Source organism: Hyla sarda, chromosome 11 (genome assembly GCF_029499605.1).
Source record: "Hyla sarda isolate aHylSar1 chromosome 11, aHylSar1.hap1, whole genome shotgun sequence".
Taxonomy (NCBI): Eukaryota; Metazoa; Chordata; class Amphibia; order Anura; family Hylidae; genus Hyla; species Hyla sarda.
In genome coordinates, this window is record NC_079199.1 from 93,257,917 (window position 1) to 93,280,416 (window position 22,500).

At 44.9% G+C, this 22,500-nt stretch overlaps 1 protein-coding gene across 3 annotated transcripts in view; it reads left to right on the forward strand.

Moving 5' to 3' along the window:
- Positions 1 to 22,500, forward strand: part of PALS1 (protein associated with LIN7 1, MAGUK p55 family member) — a 106,207-nt gene that overhangs the window by 66,506 nt on the left and 17,201 nt on the right. For all 3 annotated transcript variants that reach the window (XM_056547102.1, XM_056547100.1, XM_056547101.1), the window contains exons 4-12: positions 2,591 to 2,668; positions 3,594 to 3,740; positions 5,352 to 5,513; positions 8,120 to 8,197; positions 12,787 to 12,970; positions 13,149 to 13,220; positions 16,383 to 16,454; positions 18,722 to 18,889; positions 21,388 to 21,590. In XM_056547102.1, the coding sequence (XP_056403077.1) occupies positions 2,591 to 2,668; positions 3,594 to 3,740; positions 5,352 to 5,513; positions 8,120 to 8,197; positions 12,787 to 12,970; positions 13,149 to 13,220; positions 16,383 to 16,454; positions 18,722 to 18,889; positions 21,388 to 21,590 (1,164 nt within the window). The remainder of the gene's footprint in view (positions 1 to 2,590; positions 2,669 to 3,593; positions 3,741 to 5,351; positions 5,514 to 8,119; positions 8,198 to 12,786; positions 12,971 to 13,148; positions 13,221 to 16,382; positions 16,455 to 18,721; positions 18,890 to 21,387; positions 21,591 to 22,500) is intronic.

Here is a 22,500-nt window from a genome sequence, read left to right on the forward strand (position 1 = left end):
CATCTGCTCCTCCTCTTGTTTTACGTACAGGGCCTTCTGTAATCTTGTGCTGCCCTGTCCTGTACTAAACATTGACTGCGCATGCGCAGGACGATGCTACCTGGTCTGTCAATCACTCCTAATCATGTGATTTGAGCCTAAATAGGGGTACTCCGCTGCTCAGCGTTTGGAACAAACTGTTCCGAACGCTGGAGCTGGCGCTGGGAGCTCGTGATGTCATAGCTCTGCCCTCTCATGATGTCAGACCCCGCCCCCTCAATGCAAGTCTATGGGATGGGGCATGACGGCTGTCACGCCCCCTCCCATAGACTTGCTTTGAGGGGACGGAGTGTGACTTCATGAGGGGAATCAACCAAAGAATCAACATGTTAAAGGGGTTATCCAGGAAAGAAAACTTTTATTTATTTATATATATATATATATATTTATATATATATATATATATAAACTGGCTCCAGAAAGTTAAAAACATTTGTAAATTACTTCTATTAAAAAAATCTTAATCCTTTCAGTACTTATGAGCTGCCGAAGTTGAGTTATTCTTTTCTGTCTAAGTGCTCTCTGATGACACGTGTCTCAGGAACTGTCCAGAGTAGAAGCAAATCCCCATAGCAAACCTCTTCTACTCTGTGCAGTTCCCGAGACAGGCAGAGATGTCAGCAGAGAGCCCTGTTGCCAGACAGAAAAGAACAACTCAACTTCAGCAGCTAATTATTGGAAGGATTAAGATTTTTTAATAGAAGTAATTTACAAATCTGTTTAACTTTTCTCCAGTTCCTGGAATACCCCTTTAATTATTTCAGCCAAATGCGGAGCTCATTAAAGGGGTACTGATGTACAGATTGGTAAATTACTTCTATTTAAAAATCTTAATCCTTCCAGTACTTATCAGCTGCTGTATGCTCCACAGGAAGTTGAGTTGTTCTTTCCAGTCTGACCACAGTGCTCTTTGCTGACACCTCTGTCTGTCTCAAGAACTGTCAAGAGCAGGAGCAAATCCACATAGCAAACCTCTCCTGCTCTGGACAGTTCCCAACCAACACATAGGTGGCAGTAGAAAGCACTGTGGTCGGACTGGAAAGAGCTACACAACTTCCTCTGGAGCATACAGCAGCTGGTAAGTACTAGAAATAGAAGAAATGTCCAAATATGTATAATTTTTCCGGCTTCAGTTGATTTGAAATTTTTTTTCCTCCTGTTCACTTTAATTCTGTGTGAAAAATCCGTAATGTGCATGGACCCTTACAGTAAAAAAGAAAATAAAAAAGTTTTGTTTTTAATGAGTCATTTTCATAAGCCATAATAAAAAAATGCAGTGTTAGCAAAAAATGTACCCAAATTTCACATGCATATGCAGAGGGTTAAATTCACATATAGTAGAACAAGAACAAAAATACTGCAGTAAAATAGATATAAAAAGCAGCATTTTTTTTAAAGGGGTACTCCGGTAGAAAACTTTTTTTTTTTTTTTTTTTTTTTCCTTCTCTAGATCAACTGGTGCCAGAAGGTTACAGTTTGTAAATTAATTCTATTAAAAAAAAGTCTTAATCCTTTCAGTACTTATTAGCTGCTGAATACTACAGAGGAATTTTTTTTTTTTTGCAACACAGAGCTCTCTGCTGACATCATGAGCACAGTGCTCTCTGCTGACATCTCTGTCCATTTTAGGAACTGTCCAGAGTAGGAGAAAATCCCCATAGCAAACATATGCTGCTCTGGACAGTTCCTAAATGGGACAGAGAGGTCAGCAGAGAGCACTGTGCTCATGATGTCAGCAGAGAGTAATGTGTTCCAAAAAGAAAAGCATTTCCTCTGTAGTATACAGCAGCTGATAAGTACTGGAAGGATTAGGATTTTTTTAATAGAAGTAATTTACAAATCTGTTTAACTTTTTGGCACCAGTTGATTTAAAAAAAAAAAAAAAAAAAAGTTTTCCAACAAAGTTAGTAAATCTAACAGTCTATTCTGTGATCATCTTTGGCAGTGTTTCCCAAACAGGGTGTCTCCAGCTGTTGCAAAACTACAACTCCCAGCATGCTGAGAGTTGTAGTTTTGCAACAGCTGGAGGCACCCTGATTGGGAAACACTGGTCTATGGGAATGCATTTGTCATATTTTATATTGTATTTTACATTAAAGGCTCCTCCGTTTTCCATAGACTTCAATATTAAATTTACTGTATTAGTTTTTTCTTCCGTTTTTTTTTTGACGGAAGAAAAAATACTGCATGTGCCTTTTTTTCTGCCGTGAAAAATGAGGGCAGGCGGGTACAAACGGATGTAAACGGATTGTAAAAAAAATCCCATTGACACGAATAGGATTTAAAAAAAAAAAACGTTTTTAATCCGTTTACAGCCTGTAAGAACGGAATCGAAACGGGGATCAAAAAGCGGGGCGGGCTGGCTGTGTGAACACATCCTAACCTATAGGGCCCACATGTGCCAGCTCTAGTAATATGTATCTAAATGTTGGCAGAGTTCACTTCTTTTCAGGAAGTTGTCTCTCATATAAGGGTGGGGTACTATTTATGTGCACAACATCCTTGCTGTCCCGAATTATTTATCTTATTCCTTTTTATTCCCCCTGGTTAGGTGCAGCACGTTCTAAAAACAAGTCACCACAAAGAAAGCCAAGAGCTGAATGATCTACTGAACACTCCCCACATTCAGGTACGACCCTCTTATACTTGACGGACTCTCTTACAGGAGTATTGCAGTCATAGACACTTATCCCCTATCCGCAGGATAGCAGATAAGGGTCTGATCCGACCGCTGGGACCCCTGCGATCCCCCGTATGGGGGCACTGCATTACCGCGGCTCTGTGCCCACCTTCATACAGCCCTATGGGAGAGGCGGGGATGCATAAACGCTGGATCTCCGCCTTTCCCATAGAGATACATGGAGGGGCGTGTCAGTCGCGGCCTCATGCTGCGGCCAACACGCCTCCTGAACGGCAGAGTCGGGGCCCCGTACAGAAGATCGCAGGGGGTCCCAGCGTTCAGACCCCCTGCGATCAGACACTTATCCCCTATCCTGCCATCGGCTGTCTGGGCATGTTGAGAGTTGTAGTTTTACAACAGCTGTGGACACCCTGGTTGGGAAAACACTGGTGTATATTTTGTATTGACACATTAAAGGGGTTATCCAGGAAAAAACTTTTTTTATATACATCAACTGGCTCCAGAAAGTTATACAGATTTGTAAATTACTTCTATTAAAAAATCTTAATCCTTTCAGTACTTATTAGCTGCTGAAGTTGAGTTGTTCTTTTCTGTCCAAGTGCTCTCTGATGACCCGTGTCTCGGGAACTGTCCAGAGTAGAAGCAAATCCCCGTAGCAAACCTCTTCTACTCTGTGCAGTTCCGAGACAAGCAGAGATGTCAGCAGAGAGCACTGTTGCCAGACAGAAAAGAACAACTCAACTTCAGCAGCTGATAATTATTGAAAGGATTAAGATTTTTTAATAGAAGTAATTTACAAATCTGTTTAGCTTTCTGGAGCCAGTTGATATATAAAAAAAAAGTTTTTTCCTGGAATTCCCCTTTAATGTATGCAGCTGCTACCACACTAACATTTTTTTCCTTTCTGGCGCAGGCGCTCCTCTTGGCCCATGACAAGGTGGCGGAGCAGGAAATGATGCCGGAATCTGTTTCTGAAGATCAGTTTTATGAAAACATTGCCCAGTATGGCGATGAAACTGTTAAAATTGTAAGAATAGATAAAGCAAGAGATATACCTCTGGTAAGTAAAACGTGAGTCAACGGAACGGTAATAATGACTTTAAAGGGAACCTGACGCTTGTTTTATGCTGCCTAAACCATAGAGGGCGCCATCCTGACACTGATTTACTCTGATAGGCTAAGAGAGAAATCATAGTTTAAAAAATCTGCTTGGACCCGAGTAAGTAGTCACAGGGGCAGACCATGCGGCTGCTCCCCACCATGCGGCTGCTCCCCACCATGTCAGCCCTGCCGATCTGTGTATAGGGAGAGACACATCACTCAGGATCAGTGTAGCGGGGAGCCAGGACCCTCCCCCAATTACTAGTTACCCGGGTCCCTGCCACTTTTGTCAGCTATAATTAAATCCTAATTTGTTTGATTTGTACTCCCTGCACTTGTTTGGGTGGCATAAAACAGGTGACAGGTTCCCTTTAAAGTAGTGTTTCCCATCCAGAATGCCTCCAGCTGTTGAAAAACTACAACTCTCAGCATGCTTGGGCATGCTGGGAGTTTTAGTTTTGCAACAGCTGGAGGCACCCTGGTTGGGAAACACTACCTTTTAAAGCACTACTGTCATTTATTAGAAACTTGACATGTCACACAGATCTGTCTCTAGATATAGCTGGGAGAAGTGCGCGGCTGTACACTTCACTCCCTGCTTGTCTTTCCTTCTGACTTGTTGCCTGATTCGTGCTCCATAGATATATAATGAAGCCGGTCACTTGCAATGAGTCTAATCGAGAAACGAGCAAAGAAGTGAAGAGCAAAGCTGCGTGCTTCTTCTGGCTATATCTACTGATCTGAGACCCAAACCGATCAAAACTTTTGGCATGTCAAGAGTTTCTATTAAGTGTATCTCAATAACTCTTTAAAGGGGTAAATGTTCCGAACACTGTTTTCGCACTGCGGTGGTCGGCCACGCCACATGTGACTTCACGTCCACGCCCCTTATGACATCACGTCCCCTCAATGGAAGTCTATGGGAGGAGGTGTGACGGAAGTAAACGTTCCAAACGCTGTTTTCGCGCTGCCGTGGTTGGCCACGCCACTCGTGACATCAGGGCCACGCCCCCTCAATGCAAGTCTATGGGAGAGGCGTGATGGAAGTAATTGTTCTGAATGCTGTTTTTGCGCTCCGGGTGGTCGGCCATGCCCCTTGTGACATCACGTCCACACCCCCTCAATGCTAGTCTATGGAAGGGGGCGTGACTGAAGTAAACGTTCCGAACGCTGATTTTGCGCGGCGGTGGTGGGCCATGCCACTCGTGACGTCACGACCACGCCCCCTCAATGCAAGTCTATGGGAGGAGGCGAGACAGAAGTAAATGTTCCGAACGCTGTTTTTTTCGCTGCAGTGGTCGGCCACGCCCCTCGTGCCATCACGGCCACGTCCTCTCAATGCAAGTCTATGGGAGGGGGCGTGACGCCCCCTCCCATAGACTTGCATTGAGGGGTCGTGGCCGTGACGTCACAAGGGGCATAGCCGACCCCCCCCCCCCCCCCCGCCGCAGCGAGAATACAGCGTTCAGAACATTTACTTCTGAACACTGGCCAGCGGAGTACCCCTTTTAACCTTCATTCTTGTTAATACGTATCTCCCTGTTTTCTGACTGTGTTTCTTCGGAACCAGGGGGCCACGGTGAGAAACGAACTGGACTCTGTTATCATCAGCCGCATAGTGAAGGGGGGCGCAGCTGAGAAGAGCGGCTTACTGCACGAAGGAGATGAGATCCTGGAAATCAATGGCATCGAGATTCGAGGGAAAGATGTCAATGATGTCTTTGAGCTGCTGGTAAGTATGGAAGAGATGGTGGTCACATCTGTCGGCAGTAAGAAGTATAAAGTATGGCGCTAAGAATCTCTTATTTTATACTACAGGGGTTGTCCCCTTTGACAACATGGCTGCTGCAGTGATCAGCTGATCACCCTGGTGCCACTCTGGTTACCTTCGGCAAATAGGTAATTTTGCCAAAAAGCCCACAACCAGCCAATGAATACGTCTGCAGCAGCTACATAATTAAATGGTGGCCATTCAGATGAATGCTGCTCTATGTAACAATGGCAGCACTCGCAGAGCATCTCTCCCTTCGGCTTTATAAAGGTTTTCCAGACCAGGAAACAACCTTTTCTGGGATCCATATTCTCCAATAGACCATATAGATCAGGGTCGTCTTCATGAGACAATTTTTTTTTTCATTGTATATTTCAGTGTTTCCCAACCAGGGTGCCTCCAGGTGTTGCAAAATTATAACTCCCAGTATGCCCGGACAGCCGAAAGCTGTCTGGGCATGCTGGGAGTTGTAGTTTTGCAATACCTTGGAGGCACCCTAGTTGGGAAACACTGGTATATTTACTTTGGGGACCCATTCACACTACGTATTTTCCCACCGGAAATTTTTCGCTGTGAAAAATCCGGTGCAGCAGACTCCTAGTAGTACCAGCGGGCAGACACCCCGCGATCAGACATCTTATCCCCTATGTAAAGGACTGGAGTACCCCTTTAAATGGTTTTATGACCACACACTGGTTCTTTGCCCCAACTAAGCACCAAGCACAATACTGGCTTTTGTTTCTCCAACTTCCCTTTTTTTCCAGTAACCCTGATGACACTAGCACAAATCACTGGAAGAAACCTGTCGGATGGTAACATAGTTATCAGGGGCATTGCAGAAGGCTTATTTTGGACCTACGGGTTTTGGACAGTGTTATCTTCATCAAGATGTCTACACTGTAGTTAGGCTCTAGGGCAGGGATCTTCAAGCTGTGGCCCTCCAGTCGATGCAAAACTACAACTCCCAGCATGCCCGGACAGCCAAAGCTGTCCGGGCATGTTGGGAGTTGTAGTATTGCAACACCTGGAGGCACCCTAGTTGGGAAACACTGGTATATTTACTTCTTTGGGGACCCATTCACACAACGTATTTTCCCACCTGAAATTTTTCCCTGCGAAAAATCCGGTGCAGCAGACTCCTAGTAGTACCAGCGGGCAGACACCCGGCGATCAGACATCTTATCCCCTATATAGGACTGGAGTACCCCTTTAAATGGTTTTATGACCACACACTGGTTCTTTGCCCCAACTAAGCACCAAGCACAATACTGGCTTTTGTTTCTCCATCTTCCCTTTTTTTCCAGTAACCCTGATGACACTAGCACAAATCACTGGAAGAAACATGTCGGATGGTAACATAGTTATCAGGGGCATTGCAGGAAGCTTATTTTGGACCTTCAGGTTTTGGACAGTGTTATCTTCATCAAGATGTCTACCCTGTAGTTAGGCTCTAGGGCAGGGATCTTCAAACTGTGGCCCTCCAGTCGACGCAAAACTACAACTCCCAGCATGCCCGGACAGCCAAAGGCTGTCCGAACATGCTGGGAGTTGTAGTTTTGCAACACCTGGAGGCACCCTAGTTGGGAAACACTGGTATATTTACTTCTTTAGGGACCCATTCACACTACATATTTTCCAAGCTGAAATTTTTCACTGTGAAAAATCCAGTGCAGCAGACTCCTATTGTTGTCAATGGGTTTCCGTCGCCCCGGTTCACACTATGAAAGTTCTGCCATGGAAATTCCAGATCCCAGACTCCGACAAAAGAATGAAAACTATCTTTTTTTTTTTTTCAGCCGAATCTGCTTAGAAATGCATTGCTGTCTATGGAGACGGCTCATTTCTAAATGGTCCTAAGAGCCGCGTGTTCTGCTGCCCACGGAGTGTCCATCCAGAGTTTCTTCAGGCGCAGATGCCGTATGGTGAATGGGCCCGTACATATGTTGTTAAAGGGGTACTCCGGTGGAAAAAAACTTTTTTAAATTAACTGGTGCCAGAAAGTTAAACAGATTTGTAAATGACTTTTATTTAAAAAAAAAAAAATAAAATAAAATCTTTACCCTTCCAGTACTTTTTAGCAGCTGTATGCTACAAAGGAAATTCTTTTCTTTTTGAACTTCTTTTTTGTCTTGTCCACAGTGCTCTCTGCTGACACCTGATGCCCGTATCAGGAACTGTCCAGAGCAGGAGAAAATCCTCATAGCAAACCTGGACAGTTCCTGGCACGGACAGAGGTGTCAGCAGAGAGCACTGTGGACAAGACAAAAAAAGAAATTCAATAAGAAAAGAATTTCCTCTGTAGCATACAGCTGCTAAAAAGTACAGGAAGGGTAAAGATTTTTTAATAGAAGTAATTTACGAAGCTGTTTTTACTTTCTGGCACCAGTTGATTAAAAAAAAAAAATATGTTTTCCACCGGAGTACCCCTTTAACATGTAATGGTTATTGTCATTTTTGGGATGATTTATTTCTTTTTTTTAATATACTTTTTAGAGATTTTATATGGGCAGATAGAATACAGCCTCTTCTGTTTGACCTGAGTATAATGTCTATTCTCTTTCCACTAGGCTGAAATGCATGGAACGCTGTCATTTGTGCTCATTCCCAGTCAGCAGGCCCGACCGCCTCCGGCCAGGGAGACAGTGGTAAGTCTTGTGCACTGTAAGTTGTGGCTGATCAAAGGGGATGGTACCGGGTCATTAAAGGGGAACCTGGCAGGTGCTTTAGAGGAAAGAACTGTCATTTGCTCTGAAATGCTGCTGTGTTTCTGAGAAATTACAGTTTTGAAACGCGCCAGGATGAAACGTTCCCCTCTGGACTTGATTGACAGGTCCCCTATTTATCGGGAGAGAAGCCAGAAGAAAGCCTTCATTACATTTTGTCCCCATTCCCATATTGCCTTTAGACTATCATTAAACCAGTGTTTCCCAACCATTGTGCCTCCAGCTGTTGCAAAACTACAACTTCCAGCATGCCCGGACAGCCTTCGGCTGTCCGGGCATGCTAGAAGTTGTAGTTTTGCAACAGCTGGAGGCACAATGGTTGGGAAACCCTTCTCTGAACACTCCAGAGTAAATCGTAGCTGCTTCATGTGGCTCCTGGTTCAGGTAACATGAAACACGTGGTGGAGCAGGTGCTCAGTACTACAATTTCCAGAATGCATTGCCTTCCCTCAACTCTCCATCACAGCCCTCCCACCGCAGTACTACTAGTTCCCTGCACAGAGCTTCTGCAGCTCCTCTACAGAGTAGAACAGTCTGCAGAACCTGCTGTATTCATTCCCTGTCTGCTCCTCTGCCTGTGGCATTGTTTAGCTCAATGCAGCATGCTGGAAGTTGTAGTTTTGCAACAGCTGGATGCACAATGGTTGGGAAACCCTGCTCTAAACACTCCTGAGTAAATCATAGCTGCTTCATGTTGCTACTGGTTCAGGTAACATGAAGCACCTGGTTGATCAGATGCTGAGGACTACAATTCCCAGAATGCATTGCCTTCCCTCAACTCTCCATCACAGCCCTCCCACCGCAGTACTACTAGTTCCCTGCACAGAGCTTCTGCAGCTCCTCTACAGAGTAGAACAGTCTGCAGAACCTGCTGTATGCATTCCCTGTCTGCTCCTCTGCCTGTGGCATTGTTTAGCTCAATGCAGCATGCTGGAAGTTGTAGTTTTGCAACAGCTGGATGCACAATGGTTGGTAAACCCTTCTCTGAACACTCCAGAGTAAATCATAGCTGCTTCATGTTGCTCCTGGTTCGAGTAACATGAAACACCTGGTGGAGCAGGTGCTCAGTACTACAATTCCCAGAATGCATTGCTTTCTCTCAACTCTCCATCACAGCCCTCCCACAGCAGTACTTCCAGTTCCCCGCACAGAGCTTCTACAGAGTAGAACAGTCTACAGAACCTGTTGTATTCATTTCTTGTCTGCTTCTCTGCCTGTGGCACTGTTTATCTCAATGCAGCATGCCGTAAAAACACCTCATTCTTCCCTAAATGTCACAAAAAAGATACACGGTGAAACATCTATGAGATTACCTCCCTAAATTGCACAAAAAGTGGTCCTCCCAAAGAATGCGTTATGAATGTGGAACTGAGAATCTATCACAGAAAATGTGGTCTGGGTAAGGGGGTGGTCATTTGGAGAGGTTTTACTGGATATGTATTTATGACAGGGAGATGGAGGTGTAGGGGCTGATCAGAGGTGGTGACATCACTTAAGGGCTTAACGGGGTACTCCGCTCATAGACATCTTATCCCCTATCCAAAGGATCGGGGATAAGATGTCTGATCGCGGGGTGCCCACCTCTGAGTTTTCGGGACTGGAGACGTCATGCCACGCCCCCTTGGAATGTCATGCCACGCCCCCTCCATTCATGTCTCTGGGAGGGCCACGCTACCTGAGACAGCAGAGCATGTTGCATTGTCTCAGGAGAGAGGAAGGAGCTGCTGAGACAACACCACACTGACAATGAGAGGACTACACAACTACCTGTCAGAAGAGAGGTACGGACCGGGGAGCGGCTCAGACAACTCCACATTGACAATGAGAGGACTACACAACTACCTGTCAGGGTTGAATTAAACAAAAACATGCTGAAGCCAGTACAATTTGGGATTAAACTATATTAGTATGTTATATATCTTGGGCTGATAGTTTTATTTAAATAATGTTTTAACGGAGAAATCCGGCAAAAATAAACGTATCACCAATCCACAGGATAGGGGATAAGTAGCTGATCGCGGGGGGTCCAAGCGCTCGGACCCCCCCCCGTGAACTCCAGGACGGGCTCTATTTATTTCAATGGGAGTGCCGAAAAGACCAGAGTACAGCACTCGGGCATCAACAGCGATCTCATAAAAAAATCAATGGAGGGCGTTCCGTCTACCAGTAGATGACATACTCCTCACTGAGAAAGCCGGGGTCCCGACCGCTGTGGATAGGGGATCATTCTACTTTTGCCGGGGTTCTCCTTTTAAGGAGTACTCTGGTGCACAAACTTATGCCTTATGCTTTGGATAGGGGTTAAGTGTGATCGCAGGGGGTCCGACCACTGGGCCATACCCCCCCCACGATTTCCTGCATGACACCCTGACAGTCCACATGAGCTAAGAGAGTATCTCCGGCTCTTTCAGAGACATACATGGAGGGGGGGTGGAGTGTCTTCCATCGCTTCTTACGGTGGTCGTCACGCACAGTTCGTTGAGACTGCCGGGGTGCCCCGCGAGAGATTGTGGATGTCCCAGAAGTTGGACCCCCGAAATCAGACACTTATCCGCTATCCTTTGCATTTGAGTGTTCTTGCACCAGCGTATTCTGTTTAATAAGGTTATAGTATATCAGTAGGGCGTTCCATAACATTATTGGTGGGGGTCCACCCTCAGGGATCATGAGGACAAAGTTAATGACTCTTTGACTTATTTCCTGTACAATGGCGCTACAGACCATACAGTGGATGGAGAACTTTATCACATTTTAGTTCAGGATAATGAGGATGTTTTAAATTCCTAAAGGAGTTGTAGTGCTTATCATTCGGGGGAGGATGGGGGACCTGGCAGACCTGTTGTTACATTTTTGGCCCATTCACATGGCAGAATATCCTGCGACTGAATCAGTCGGCACTAGGACCGCTCTGATATGTCTCAAAAGACTGTAATGCATTTCCCATAGGATTCCACTTAGAGTTTGAACATGTTCATTCATTCTGCAGAGTCCAGAATTTAAATTTCTGCCGATTGCACGGTGAAGCAAAAACCCTTTGAAAACAATGAGAGGCTGCTGCAGCGGACTTTCCAAGTGTAAGGCTAGGTTCACACTACGGAATTTCCGCCTGCAATTCAGCTTTGAAATTGCAGGCAGAAATTCCGCTTGCTAAAATGTATAGTGTAGTGAATGGGTTTCCGTTCACAAATTCATACTTCGGAATATCTGAAGCGGAAAATCTGCTTGGAAATTTCTGCCTGAAGTATGGCGTTGCTCATTTTTCAGGCGGAAACACTCGCGGAACACATTGCAGTCTAATGGAGACTGCAGTGTCCGTGCAGTCCTAGCGCCGACTGATTCAGTCGGTGATGGACGCACTCGGAATCTCCGGGTGGAAATTTTCTGCCCTGAGATTCCGCAGTGTGAGCCTACCCTTCACGCGGCAGCATTTCCGCTTGAGGAATTTCGCTAGCGGAAATTCAGAAGTGTGAATGGGAGTGCGAATCCCATAGAAGTCTTGTGGAAATTCAGAAGTGTGAATGGGAGTGCGGATCCCATAGAAGTCTTGTGGAAATTCAGAAGTGTGAATGGGAGTGCGGATCCCATAGAAGTCTTGTGGAAATTCAGAAGTGTGAATGGGAGTGCGGATCCCATAGAAGTCTTGTGGATATTCAGAAGTGTGAATGGGAGTGCGGATCCCATAGAAGTCTTGTGGAAATTCAGAAGTGTGAATGGGAGTGCGGATCCCATAGAAGTCTTGTGGAAATTCAGAAGTGTGAATGGGAGTGCGGATCCCATAGAAGTCTTGTGGAAATTCAGAAGTGTGAATGGGAGTGCGGATCCCATAGAAGTCTTGTGGAAATTCAGAAGTGTGAATGGGAGTGCGGATCCCATAGAAGTCTTGTGGAAATTCAGAAGTGTGAATGGGAGTGCGGATCCCATAGAAATTCTGCCATGTGAACATGGCAGAATTTCCGCTCATCCGCCCCAATTCTGCTTCCACTTGTGTGGATTTTGTGTGGATTTTGTGCAGAATCCAAGAGGAAATTCTGCAGAAGTATGAATGGGAGTGTGAACTCCTATAGAAGTGTATTGGGCTTTCATTTGAGGACAAATTCCTCAAAGTGAATTCCGCTTGAGGAAATTCTGCCATGTGAATAGACCCCAACCATGGATTCCTCTTGGTAATTCTGCCATTTTCTTTGACTGATGCCCTGAATCATATAATGTCGCTGTGAATCATATAATGTGTTGCTGTCTTAGCCCTTTGCAGGTTCTTTGCAGGTTGTTTTCCTGACCATCCCTGCTGATCATCGCTTCTGACCTTAAAATAGTGCACTGATCCTCTTAACTCCTGATGTGCTGATCTTTAATGGAGGCTGACTTCTCCTCTTTGGGAGCATTTTCCCTCTGAACATCACAGCCCTCTGGGAGTTACTAATATTTTTCGGCACCTATGCAGTCACTTGCCTATATCATTATATTTCACTCCATGTTTCCAGAATTGTAATGTAGATTTTATTTTTCTCCAGGTACATGTGAAGGCACACTTCGATTATGACCCTACAGATGACCCATACGTCCCATGTAGAGAGCTGGGCCTCTCCTTCCAGAAGGGAGACATTCTCCACATCATCTGCCAAGATGACCCCAATTGGTGGCAAGCGTATAGAGATGGGGATGAAGACAATCAGCCTCTTGCGGGCCTTGTACCAGGTGCTGTGGGGTTCACTTATATGGGGTTTATGGATGGGGCATATGTCACATTTTAGAGATTACATGGTTTCTAATAATTCTGATACGTGGCTTGTAGGACACATTAGATTTCTGTCTTTTTACCATTCTGTAAATTTATGCTGAATGTTAATTTTGGTTTCTGGTTTTTTCTCCATAGGAAAAAGTTTTCAGCAGCAACGGGAAGCAATGAAGCAGACTATAGAAGAGGATAAGGAGCCTGAAAAGTCAGGTATCTGTCAAAAGGTGTATTTAAAGCGTACCTGTCATTTCAGGGGACTTTTCAGGATGCACTGGCATGTGTGTACCTGAGGAACAGCACTATTTCTGGACATTATATAACTTGTATACAGTATTCTTCAGCAGATTTCTCCCCTCCAGGCTTCATCTATAATTTACAGTTCTCCCAGAGCTGGTGGGTAATGCTCCTTCCTTCCCCCTCCATACACTTGTATTGCTTGTCTTGAGCACCCTCCTCCGCCCTCCATAGACTTGTATTGCTTGTCTTGAGCACCCTCCTCTGCCCTCCATAGACTTGTGTTGCTTGTCTTGAGCGCCCCCCCTCCATAGACTTGTATTGGTTGTCTTTAGCGCCTCCCTCCACCCTCCATAGACTTGTATTGCTTGTCTTGAGCACCCTCCTCCGCCCTCCAAAGACTTGTATTGCTTGTCTTGAGCACCCTCCTCTGCCCTCCATAGACTTGTATTGCTTGTCTTGAGCACCCTCCTCCCCCCTCCATAGACTTGTATTGCTTGTCTTGAGCACCCTCCTCCCCCCTCCATAGACATGTATTGCTTGTCTTGAGCACCCTCCTCCACCTTCCATAGACTTGCATTGGTTGTCTTGAGCGCCCTCCTCCACCCTCCATAGACTTGTATTGCTTGTCTTGAGCTCCCTCCTCCCCCTCCATATACTTGTATTGCTTGTCTTGAGCGCTCTCCTCCCCCCCCCCCCCTCCATAGACTTGTATTGGTTGTCTTGAGCACCCTCCTCCACCCTCCATAGACTTGTATTGGTTGTCTTGAGCGCCCTCCTCCCCCCTCCATAGACTTGTATTGGGTGTCTTGAGCACCCTCCATAGACTTTCATTGCTTGTCTTGAGCGCCCTCCTCCCCCCTCCATAGACTTGTATTGGTTGTCTTGAGCTCCCTCCTCCACCCTCCATAGACTTGTATTGGTTGTCTTGAGCACCCTCCTCCACCCCCCCCCCCCCCCCCATAGACTTGTATTGGTTGTCTTGAGCTCCCTCCTCCACCCTCCATAGACTTGTATTGGTTGTCTTGAGCTCCCTACTCCCCCCTCCATAGACTTGTATTGCTTGTCTTGAGCGCCCTCCTCCCCCTCCATAGACTTGTATTACTTGTCTTGAGTGCCCCCCCCCCCCCATAGACTTGTAATGCTTGTCTTGAGCGCCCTCCTCCCGCCTCCATAGACTTGTATTGCTTGTCTTGAGCGCACTCCTATATATAATATATATATTTTTTTCTTGGTCACTGCACCTGCACTCATGTTTAAAGGGGTACTCCGCTGCTCAGCGTTTGGAACAACAAGGGGAAAACTGGGGAATAAGGTCATATACAAGTTGTATAATGGCTGGAAATAGTGCCGCTCATAAATAGTAGGAAGACATGACCGCTTATCCTGAAAGTGTTGGTACTCTATATTGAAGGGAAGATAGAGGTACAATCCTGGCGCATCCCAGTCCTTAAAGGTGTATTCCAGGAAAAAAAAACTTTTTTTCATATATATATATATATGTATATATATATATATATATATATATATATATATATATATATATATATAATATACATACACACACACACACACATATACAGGGCTCAAGTCATATATATATATATATATATACACATATGCACACACACACACACATATATACAGGGCTCAAGTCATATATATATATATATATATATATATATATATATATATACATACATACATACACACACACACACACACACACACACACACACACACATATACAGGGCTCAAGTCATATATATATATACACATACACACACATATATACAGGGCTCAAGTCATATATATATATATATATATATATATACGAAACGTCGCTATGCCGCCAGGCTAATAAATCCTACACTTTTTGCATTGGAATCTGGAGTGCTGCAATTTTTGCTTTGCTGTGTATCCTTTGACCCGTTACCTGGGACAACGAGTTGCTGGCACCCACCACCTTTTTTCCTTTTTGGGTTGTGCTGCTCCACATCTACTTGACTTATACATATATATATATATATATATATATATATATATATATATCTCAACTGGCTTCAGAAAGTTAAACAGATTTGTAAATAACATCTATTAAAAAATCGTAATCCTTGCTACTGAAGTTGTTCTTTATTTTTTTTTTTTTTTTTTTCTGTCTGACAACAGTGCTCTCTGCTGACACCTCTGCATGTCTCAGGAACTGTCCAAAGCATTAGAGGTTTGCTATGGGGGATTTGCTCCTGTTCTGGACAGTTCCTGAGACAGACAGACAGGTATCAGCAGAGGTGCAATGTTGTCAGACAGAAAAGAACAACTCAACTTCAGCAGCTGATAACTCCTGGAAGGATTAAGATTTTTTTTTTAATAGAAGTCATTTACAAATCTGGAGCCAGTTGATTGACACATTTATGTTTTTTCCTGGAATATCCCTTTAACGCCCTAATGTCGGCTATAAACCTGTCATGTACATTAAGGGAAGTAACTTATTGTAATGTAATTTGTTACACATTCGCTTCAAGGACTCGATGGTACTTGTAAATCATTCAAAAGGTTATTGTCAGAGGAGTTAGAATTCTTGTGTTAGGTTCTGAAATATTAACAGCTCTACAGTAAAGGTTAGAGATGAGCGAACTTACAGTAAATTCGATTCGTCACGAACTTCTCGGCTCGGCAGTTGATGACTTATCCTGCATAAATTAGTTCAGCTTTCCGGTGCTCCGGTGGGCTGGAAAAGGTGGATACAGTCCTAGGAAAGAGTCTCCTAGGACTGTATCCACGGCAGCACCTGAAAGCTGAACTAATTTATGCAGGATAAATCATCAACTGCCGAGCCGAGAAGTTCGTGACGAATCGAATTTATTGTAAGTTCGCTCATCTCTAGTAAAAGTCCTTGGGCAAGGTCCACCGCACGGAAAATAAGTATTACCACCATGCCTCATAATGGGGCCAGGGTCTCTTCTCTAGAACGGTGGTCTCCAAACTGTGGCCCTCCACATGTTGCAAAACTACAACTCCCAGCATGCCCGGACAGCCAACGGCTGTCCGGGCATGCTGAGAGTTGTAGTTTTGCAACATCTGGAGGTCCGCAGTTTGGAGACCACCGCTTAATAATCATCCATTTATCTCTCTTCGCAGGGAAATTGTGGTGTGCAAAGAAAAACAAGAAAAAGAGGAAAAAAATATTATATAATGCTAATAAAAATGACGGTATGTATCTAGGAATAACCAAAAGTCATAGAACAATAAGAAGGGTCCAGGGCTCTAGATCCCCATTATTTGGCTTTGCAGTAGCCGACTGGGCATTATATCCTCTATAGAGGAGCTCTGTATGACCGTACCCTGCATGGAGGATTACTATTGAGTATACACCTGGTTAAAGGGGTACTCTGGCCCTGCCTGTCCCTTTTAAAAATATAAATACGCTGCCGTCTCCATAGACTGCAAAACATTTCCAGGCGGATTCTGCCAAAAGAATGAAGAAATAATGGGAGGTTACTGCACCAGAATACATAGTGTGAATAGGCCCGTATCCTCCTCCAGTTCCTACAGTATCACTGCGATCTTATTCCTCTATTCATCACATATATATATATATATATATATATATATATATCTAGCTCTCTCTCTCTCTAGCGCTCTCTCTCTCTCTTGCTCTCTTTCTCTCTAGCTCTCTCTCTCGCTCGCTCTCTCTCGCTCGTTCTCTCTCGCTCGTTCTCTCTCGCTCGTTCTCTCTCGCTCGTTCTCTCTCGCTCGTTCTCTCTCGCTCGTTCTCTCTCGCTCCTTCTCTCTCGCCCGCTCCTTCTCTCGCTCCTTCTCTCTCTCTCGCTCCTTCTCTCTCTCTCGCTCCTTCTCTCTCTCTCGCTCCTTCTCTCTCTCTCGCTCGTTCTCTCTCTCTCGCTCGTTCTCTCTCTCTCGCTCGTTCTCTCTCTCTCGCTCGTTCTCTCTCTCTCGCCCTCTCTTTTGCTCTCTCGCCCTCTCTTTTGCTCTCTCGCCCTCTCTTTTGCTCTCTCGCCCTCTCTTTTGCTCTCTCGCCCTCTCTTTTGCTCTCGCCCTCTCTTTTGCTCTCGCCCTCTCTTTTGCTCTCGCCCTCTCTTTTGCTCTCGCCCTCTCTTTTGCTCTCGCCCTCTCTTTTGCTCTCTCGCCCTCTCTTTTGCTCTCTCTCGCCCTCTTTTGCTCTCTCTCGCCCTCTTTTGCGCTCTCTCGCGCTCTTTTGCGCTCTCTCGCGCTCTTTTGCGCTCTCTCGCGCTCTTTTGCGCTCTCTCGCGCTCTTTTGCGCTCTCTCGCGCTCTCTCGCGCTCTCTCGCGCTCTCTCGCGCTCTTTTGCGCTCTCTTGCGCTCTCTCGCTCTTTTGCTATCGCTCTTGCTCTCGCTCGCTCTCTCGCTCTTTTGCTCTCTCTCGCTCGCTCTTTTGCTCTCGCTCGCTCTTTTGCGCTCGCTCTCTCGCTCTTTTGCTCTCTCTCTCTTGCTCTCTCTCTCTTGCTCTCGCTCGCTCTCTCGCTCTTTTGCTCTCTCTCGCTCGCTCTTTTGCGCTCGCTCTCTCGCTCTTTTGCTCTCGCTCGCTCTTTTGCTCTCGCTCTCTCGCTCTTTTGCTCTCTCTCGCTCTTTTGCTCTCGCTCGCTCTCTCGCTCTTTTGCTCTCGCTCGCTCTCTCGCTCTTTTGCTCTCGCTCGCTCTCTCGCTCTTTTGCTCTCGCTCGCTCTCTCGCTCTTTTGCTCTCGCTCGCTCTCTCGCTCTTTTGCTCTCGCTCGCTCTTTTGCTCTCGCTCGCTCTTTTGCTCTCTCTCGCTCTTTTGCTCTCTCTCGCTCTTTTGCTCTCTCTCGCTCTTTTGCTCTCTCTCGCTCTTTTGCTCTCTCTCGCTCTTTTGCTCTCTCTCGCTCTTTTGCTCTCTCTCGCTCGCTCTTTTGCTCTCTCTCGCTCGCTCTTTTGCTCTCTCTCGCTCGCTCTTTTGCTCTCTCTCTCTCGCTCTTTTGCTCTCGCTCGCTCTTTTGCTCTCGCTCGCTCTTTTGCTCTCGCTCGCTCTTTTGCTCTCGCTCGCTCTCTCGCTCTTTTGCTCTCGCTCGCTCTTTTGCTCTCGCTCGCTCTTTTGCTCTCGCTCGCTCTCTCGCTCTTTTGCTCTCGCTCGCTCGCTCTTTCGCTCGCTCGCTCTCTCTCTCGCTCGCTCTCTCTCTTATAGTCCAAAAAATACTGTAGATGAAATTTTTATTAACCTCTCCCCCTCCCCCCTTAGGGTACATTCACATTTACCGTATTACCATATCCAGTAGGGATTTGCAGCCGCAGTATATTTTATTTATATTGATTTAACAGCATCAGATCCGCAGCGTCTATGGTAGTCGCACCTAAAATATTACTCTGTTATTTTTAATTTTATTATAGGATTTTAATATCATTCTATTATTGTCGTGTCCGCACGCCTTCGGGGTTTTCTATGGTATTTGCAACATTTCTATGTTAATTTCTTTCTAATTCCTCTAGATTACGACAATGAAGAGATCCTGACCTACGAAGAAATGTCTCTGTATCACCAGCCGGCAAACAGGAAGCGGCCTATAGTCCTGATCGGGCCCCAGAACTGCGGGCAGAATGAGCTGCGGCTGCGCTTAATGAACAGCGAGGCGGACAGATTTGCTGCGGCCGTACCCTGTGAGTCTTCTGCTCCGACCCTCTGCATTGAGCATTGAGGGATTTATTTTTTTTCTTTCTTGAATGTCAGATTCCAATGTACTGGAGGAAAGGTGAAATCCCATGAGATCAGGAACTCGGCAGAGAAAACTGCTGGGAGGGTCATTCAGTCCATGATTTGAGTTATGGTATTGCGACATTTACGGAGTGATTTCATTGCTTTTATTTTCAGACTTGTTATCCCAGTTTCTATTACAACATTGATGACTCCTACCCATCACGCATTTCCTCATGTTGGTCACGAGCCAAAAAAATCTTGTACATAATGTCAATCATCTGGCAAATCCATAACATGGAAATGTCTACTTATCCGTAGTAAAGTCTACTTGTCACTTAAAAAAACAAAAAAAAATGTTGACATAAGTTTTGATCGGTCGGGGTCTCAATGTCGAGCCCACCCCTACTGATCAGGAGAATGAGAAGGGAGAAACAATCTTTGTCTTGCATTCTCATTATAGGTAACTATGGAATCGTCCAGAAATAACTGCGTGCTGTGCAGTAAATGACGCTATTATGCGTTTCCGCACTTTGGTTGGGGTCTCATTGCTGAGACCCTCACCAATCAAGAAACAATCAAAACTTTTGATATTCGATCCAATTACACATATAGGATCGCACCGCTTGCTCCAGAGAGAGACGAATGTCTGGACAAAAACTGGATGGACTCACTTCCAGTAGACGTAGTAGAAAGATCAGTCCAGCATCCTATTCAGATAACATGTACGTGAAAATAGCAGCAACGTTTTAACCCATATTCAAAGTGTGGGTGGCTTTGTATATGGGTCGAAACAGATGCCGGACTGATATTTTCTGCCGAATGAGGCTGTGCTTACCCTAGAACAATGGTCTTTGAACTGCGGCACTTCAGATGTTGCAGAACTACAACTCCCAGCAAGCCCGGACAGCCGAAGGCTGTCCGGGCATGCTGGGAGTTGCAGTTTTGCATCGTCTAGAGAGCCACTGTTCAAAGACAACTACCCCAAAGCCTAACTACAGTGTTAGGTGAACATAACACTGTCCAACACCTGTAGTTCCAAAATAAGCTTCCTGCAATGCCCCTGATGACTGTTACCATCCGACATGTTTCTTCCAGTGATTTGTGCTAGTGTCATCAGGGTTGCTGGAAAAGAGGGAAGATAGAGAAAGAAAAGCCAGTTTTGTGCTTGGTACTTAGTTAAGGCAAAGAACCTGCGTGTGGCCATAAAACCATTTAAAGGGTAGCTAGGTCCTACACATTGGGGTTTATTTACTAACGTGATCCCGACACTCTTTTGTCGGTTTTTGCGCCCAAATTGTGTTGCACGTTCCATGCTACCAAAAAAAAAAATAAAAAAACTCCATGTTACAAGAAAAAAAAATAAAAAAGAGGGGTGACCACTGGAATGTGGGCGTGGCCCCAACAAAACAGGCGTGGCCTCGACAGTTTTGATTAGAGGGGTATTCCAGGCCAAAACTTTTATATATATATTTATATATAATATATATATATATATATATATATCAACTGGCTCCGGAAAGTTAAACAGATTTGTAAATTACTTCGATTAAAAAATCTTAATCCTTCCAATAGTTATTAGCTTCTGAAGTTGAGTTGTTTGGTTCTGTCTAACTGCTCAATGATGACTCACGTCCCGGGAGCTGTGCAGTTCCTATGGGCATATTCTCCCATCATGCACAGCTCCCGGGACGTGACATCATCATTGAGCAGTTAGACAGAAAACTTCAGAAGCTAATAACTATTGGAAGGATTAAGATTTTTTAATAGAAGTAATTTACAAATCTGTTTAACTTTCCGGAGCCAGTTGATATATAAAAAAAAAAAAAAAAAAAAAAACGTTTTCGCCTGGAATACCCCTTTAATCCCAACATATTTACTGAGGTTTCCACAGAGAATGTGGTGGATTTGAGCTGAGGAAAATCAGACAGATCAGAACATGTGTTAAAAAAAAAAAAAAATAAAAAAAAAAAAATAAAAAAAAAAAAGCAAAATGTAGGGAAACCTTAGTAAATACCTTGGGAAAATACCTGTCGAAAATCATAGACCTAAATAGAAGGGGCATTTTTACCACAGCTTGGGGCTGTGGTCGCCAGTAATCCGACATGAAGTAGAGATCGCTCCCCACATGCGTATTACCAGACTACATCACTTTGAAATGTACTTGCTGCATATTTTCTGCACAGAATTTCCATGTGAAAACTTAGCAACATTTACGTATAGCGTATTGATTTGTGGTGCGACTGCGAAATCTGCTGCAGCATGTCAGTCAATGTTGCAAATAAATTGCATATGTTTCTTTTTTATTTGCATATTCCACACTAAAATCCCCACAATTTGGTGCAGAATTTTCAGTGCGGAATCTGGTGCTGAAATGCTGCAGTGTTTTTTTTTTATACCCATTTTGGTACCTGTATGGTTGAAACCTTATTCACCGACACCTGTGTTGTCTTCCTTTGTCCAGATACTACTCGAAGCAGACGGGATAATGAAGTTTCGGGCAGAGACTATCATTTTGTCTCCAGACAAACCTTTGAAGCAGACATCGCTTCTGGCAAGTTCATTGAATACGGGGAGTTTGAGAAAAACCTCTACGGCACCAGCGTGGACTCCGTGCGACAAGTCATCAATTCGGGCAAGATTTGCCTTCTAAGTCTTCACACACAGGTGAGGTAGCGGCACCAGCTCAGAAAGGGGATCAGATTGGAAAACAATGTACACTGCATTTAAGCAATAGATTTTAATAACGTGTATAGAACACAAATGTTTCATTATAAAGTCCTCTATGTAGAAGACATCAAATTGTAGCCAAAAAATACACAAAACTGCTGCCCCGCAATTCACTGCAGAGTTCAGTAGAAGAATAATGTAAGTATAAGGGAACCTGTATCTGTTTTTGGCTACGTTTCGACAAAGTGCTCTCCTTTCCCTTGCGTTAGGCTTTGACTGTTGACCACAGCTACTTCTGTCTTTTCTCTTCTTCCTACTTTCAAGACGAGTGCTTGTTGCAAGACCTACTAGCTTAGCCAATAAATGGCCCAGAGGTCTCTTGTCTCGGCCTGCGATTGGCTGAGCCGGCAGGTCCTGCTCTGAGTGCTCGCTTGAAAGCAGGAAGGAGAGAGAAGACGAAGCAGGACTGGAGCTAAGGGGGAATGGGGATAGGCAAGTGTGTCTTTTCTTTCTATTCTCTTAGGCTATGTTCACATGTACAGGATCTTCTGCATATTTTGCGGCAAATATTCTGCAGCTGATATTTCTACCCATGAAAGTCAATGGGTGGCTAAATCAGCAGCAGAAAATGTGCATCAAAATATGCAGAAGATCCTGTACATGTGAACATAGCCTAAGAGAATAGAAAGAAAAGACACACTTGCCTATCCCCATTCCCCCTTAGCTCCAGTCCTGCTTCGTCTTCTCTCTCCTTCCTGCTTTCAAGCGAGCACTCAGAGCAGGACCTGCCGGCTCAGCCAATCGCAGGCCGAGATGAGAGACCGCTGGGCCATTTATTGGCTAAGTTATTAGGTCTTGCAACAAGCAGGAAGAAGACAAAAGACCGGGGGACTTGACTGAACAGGAG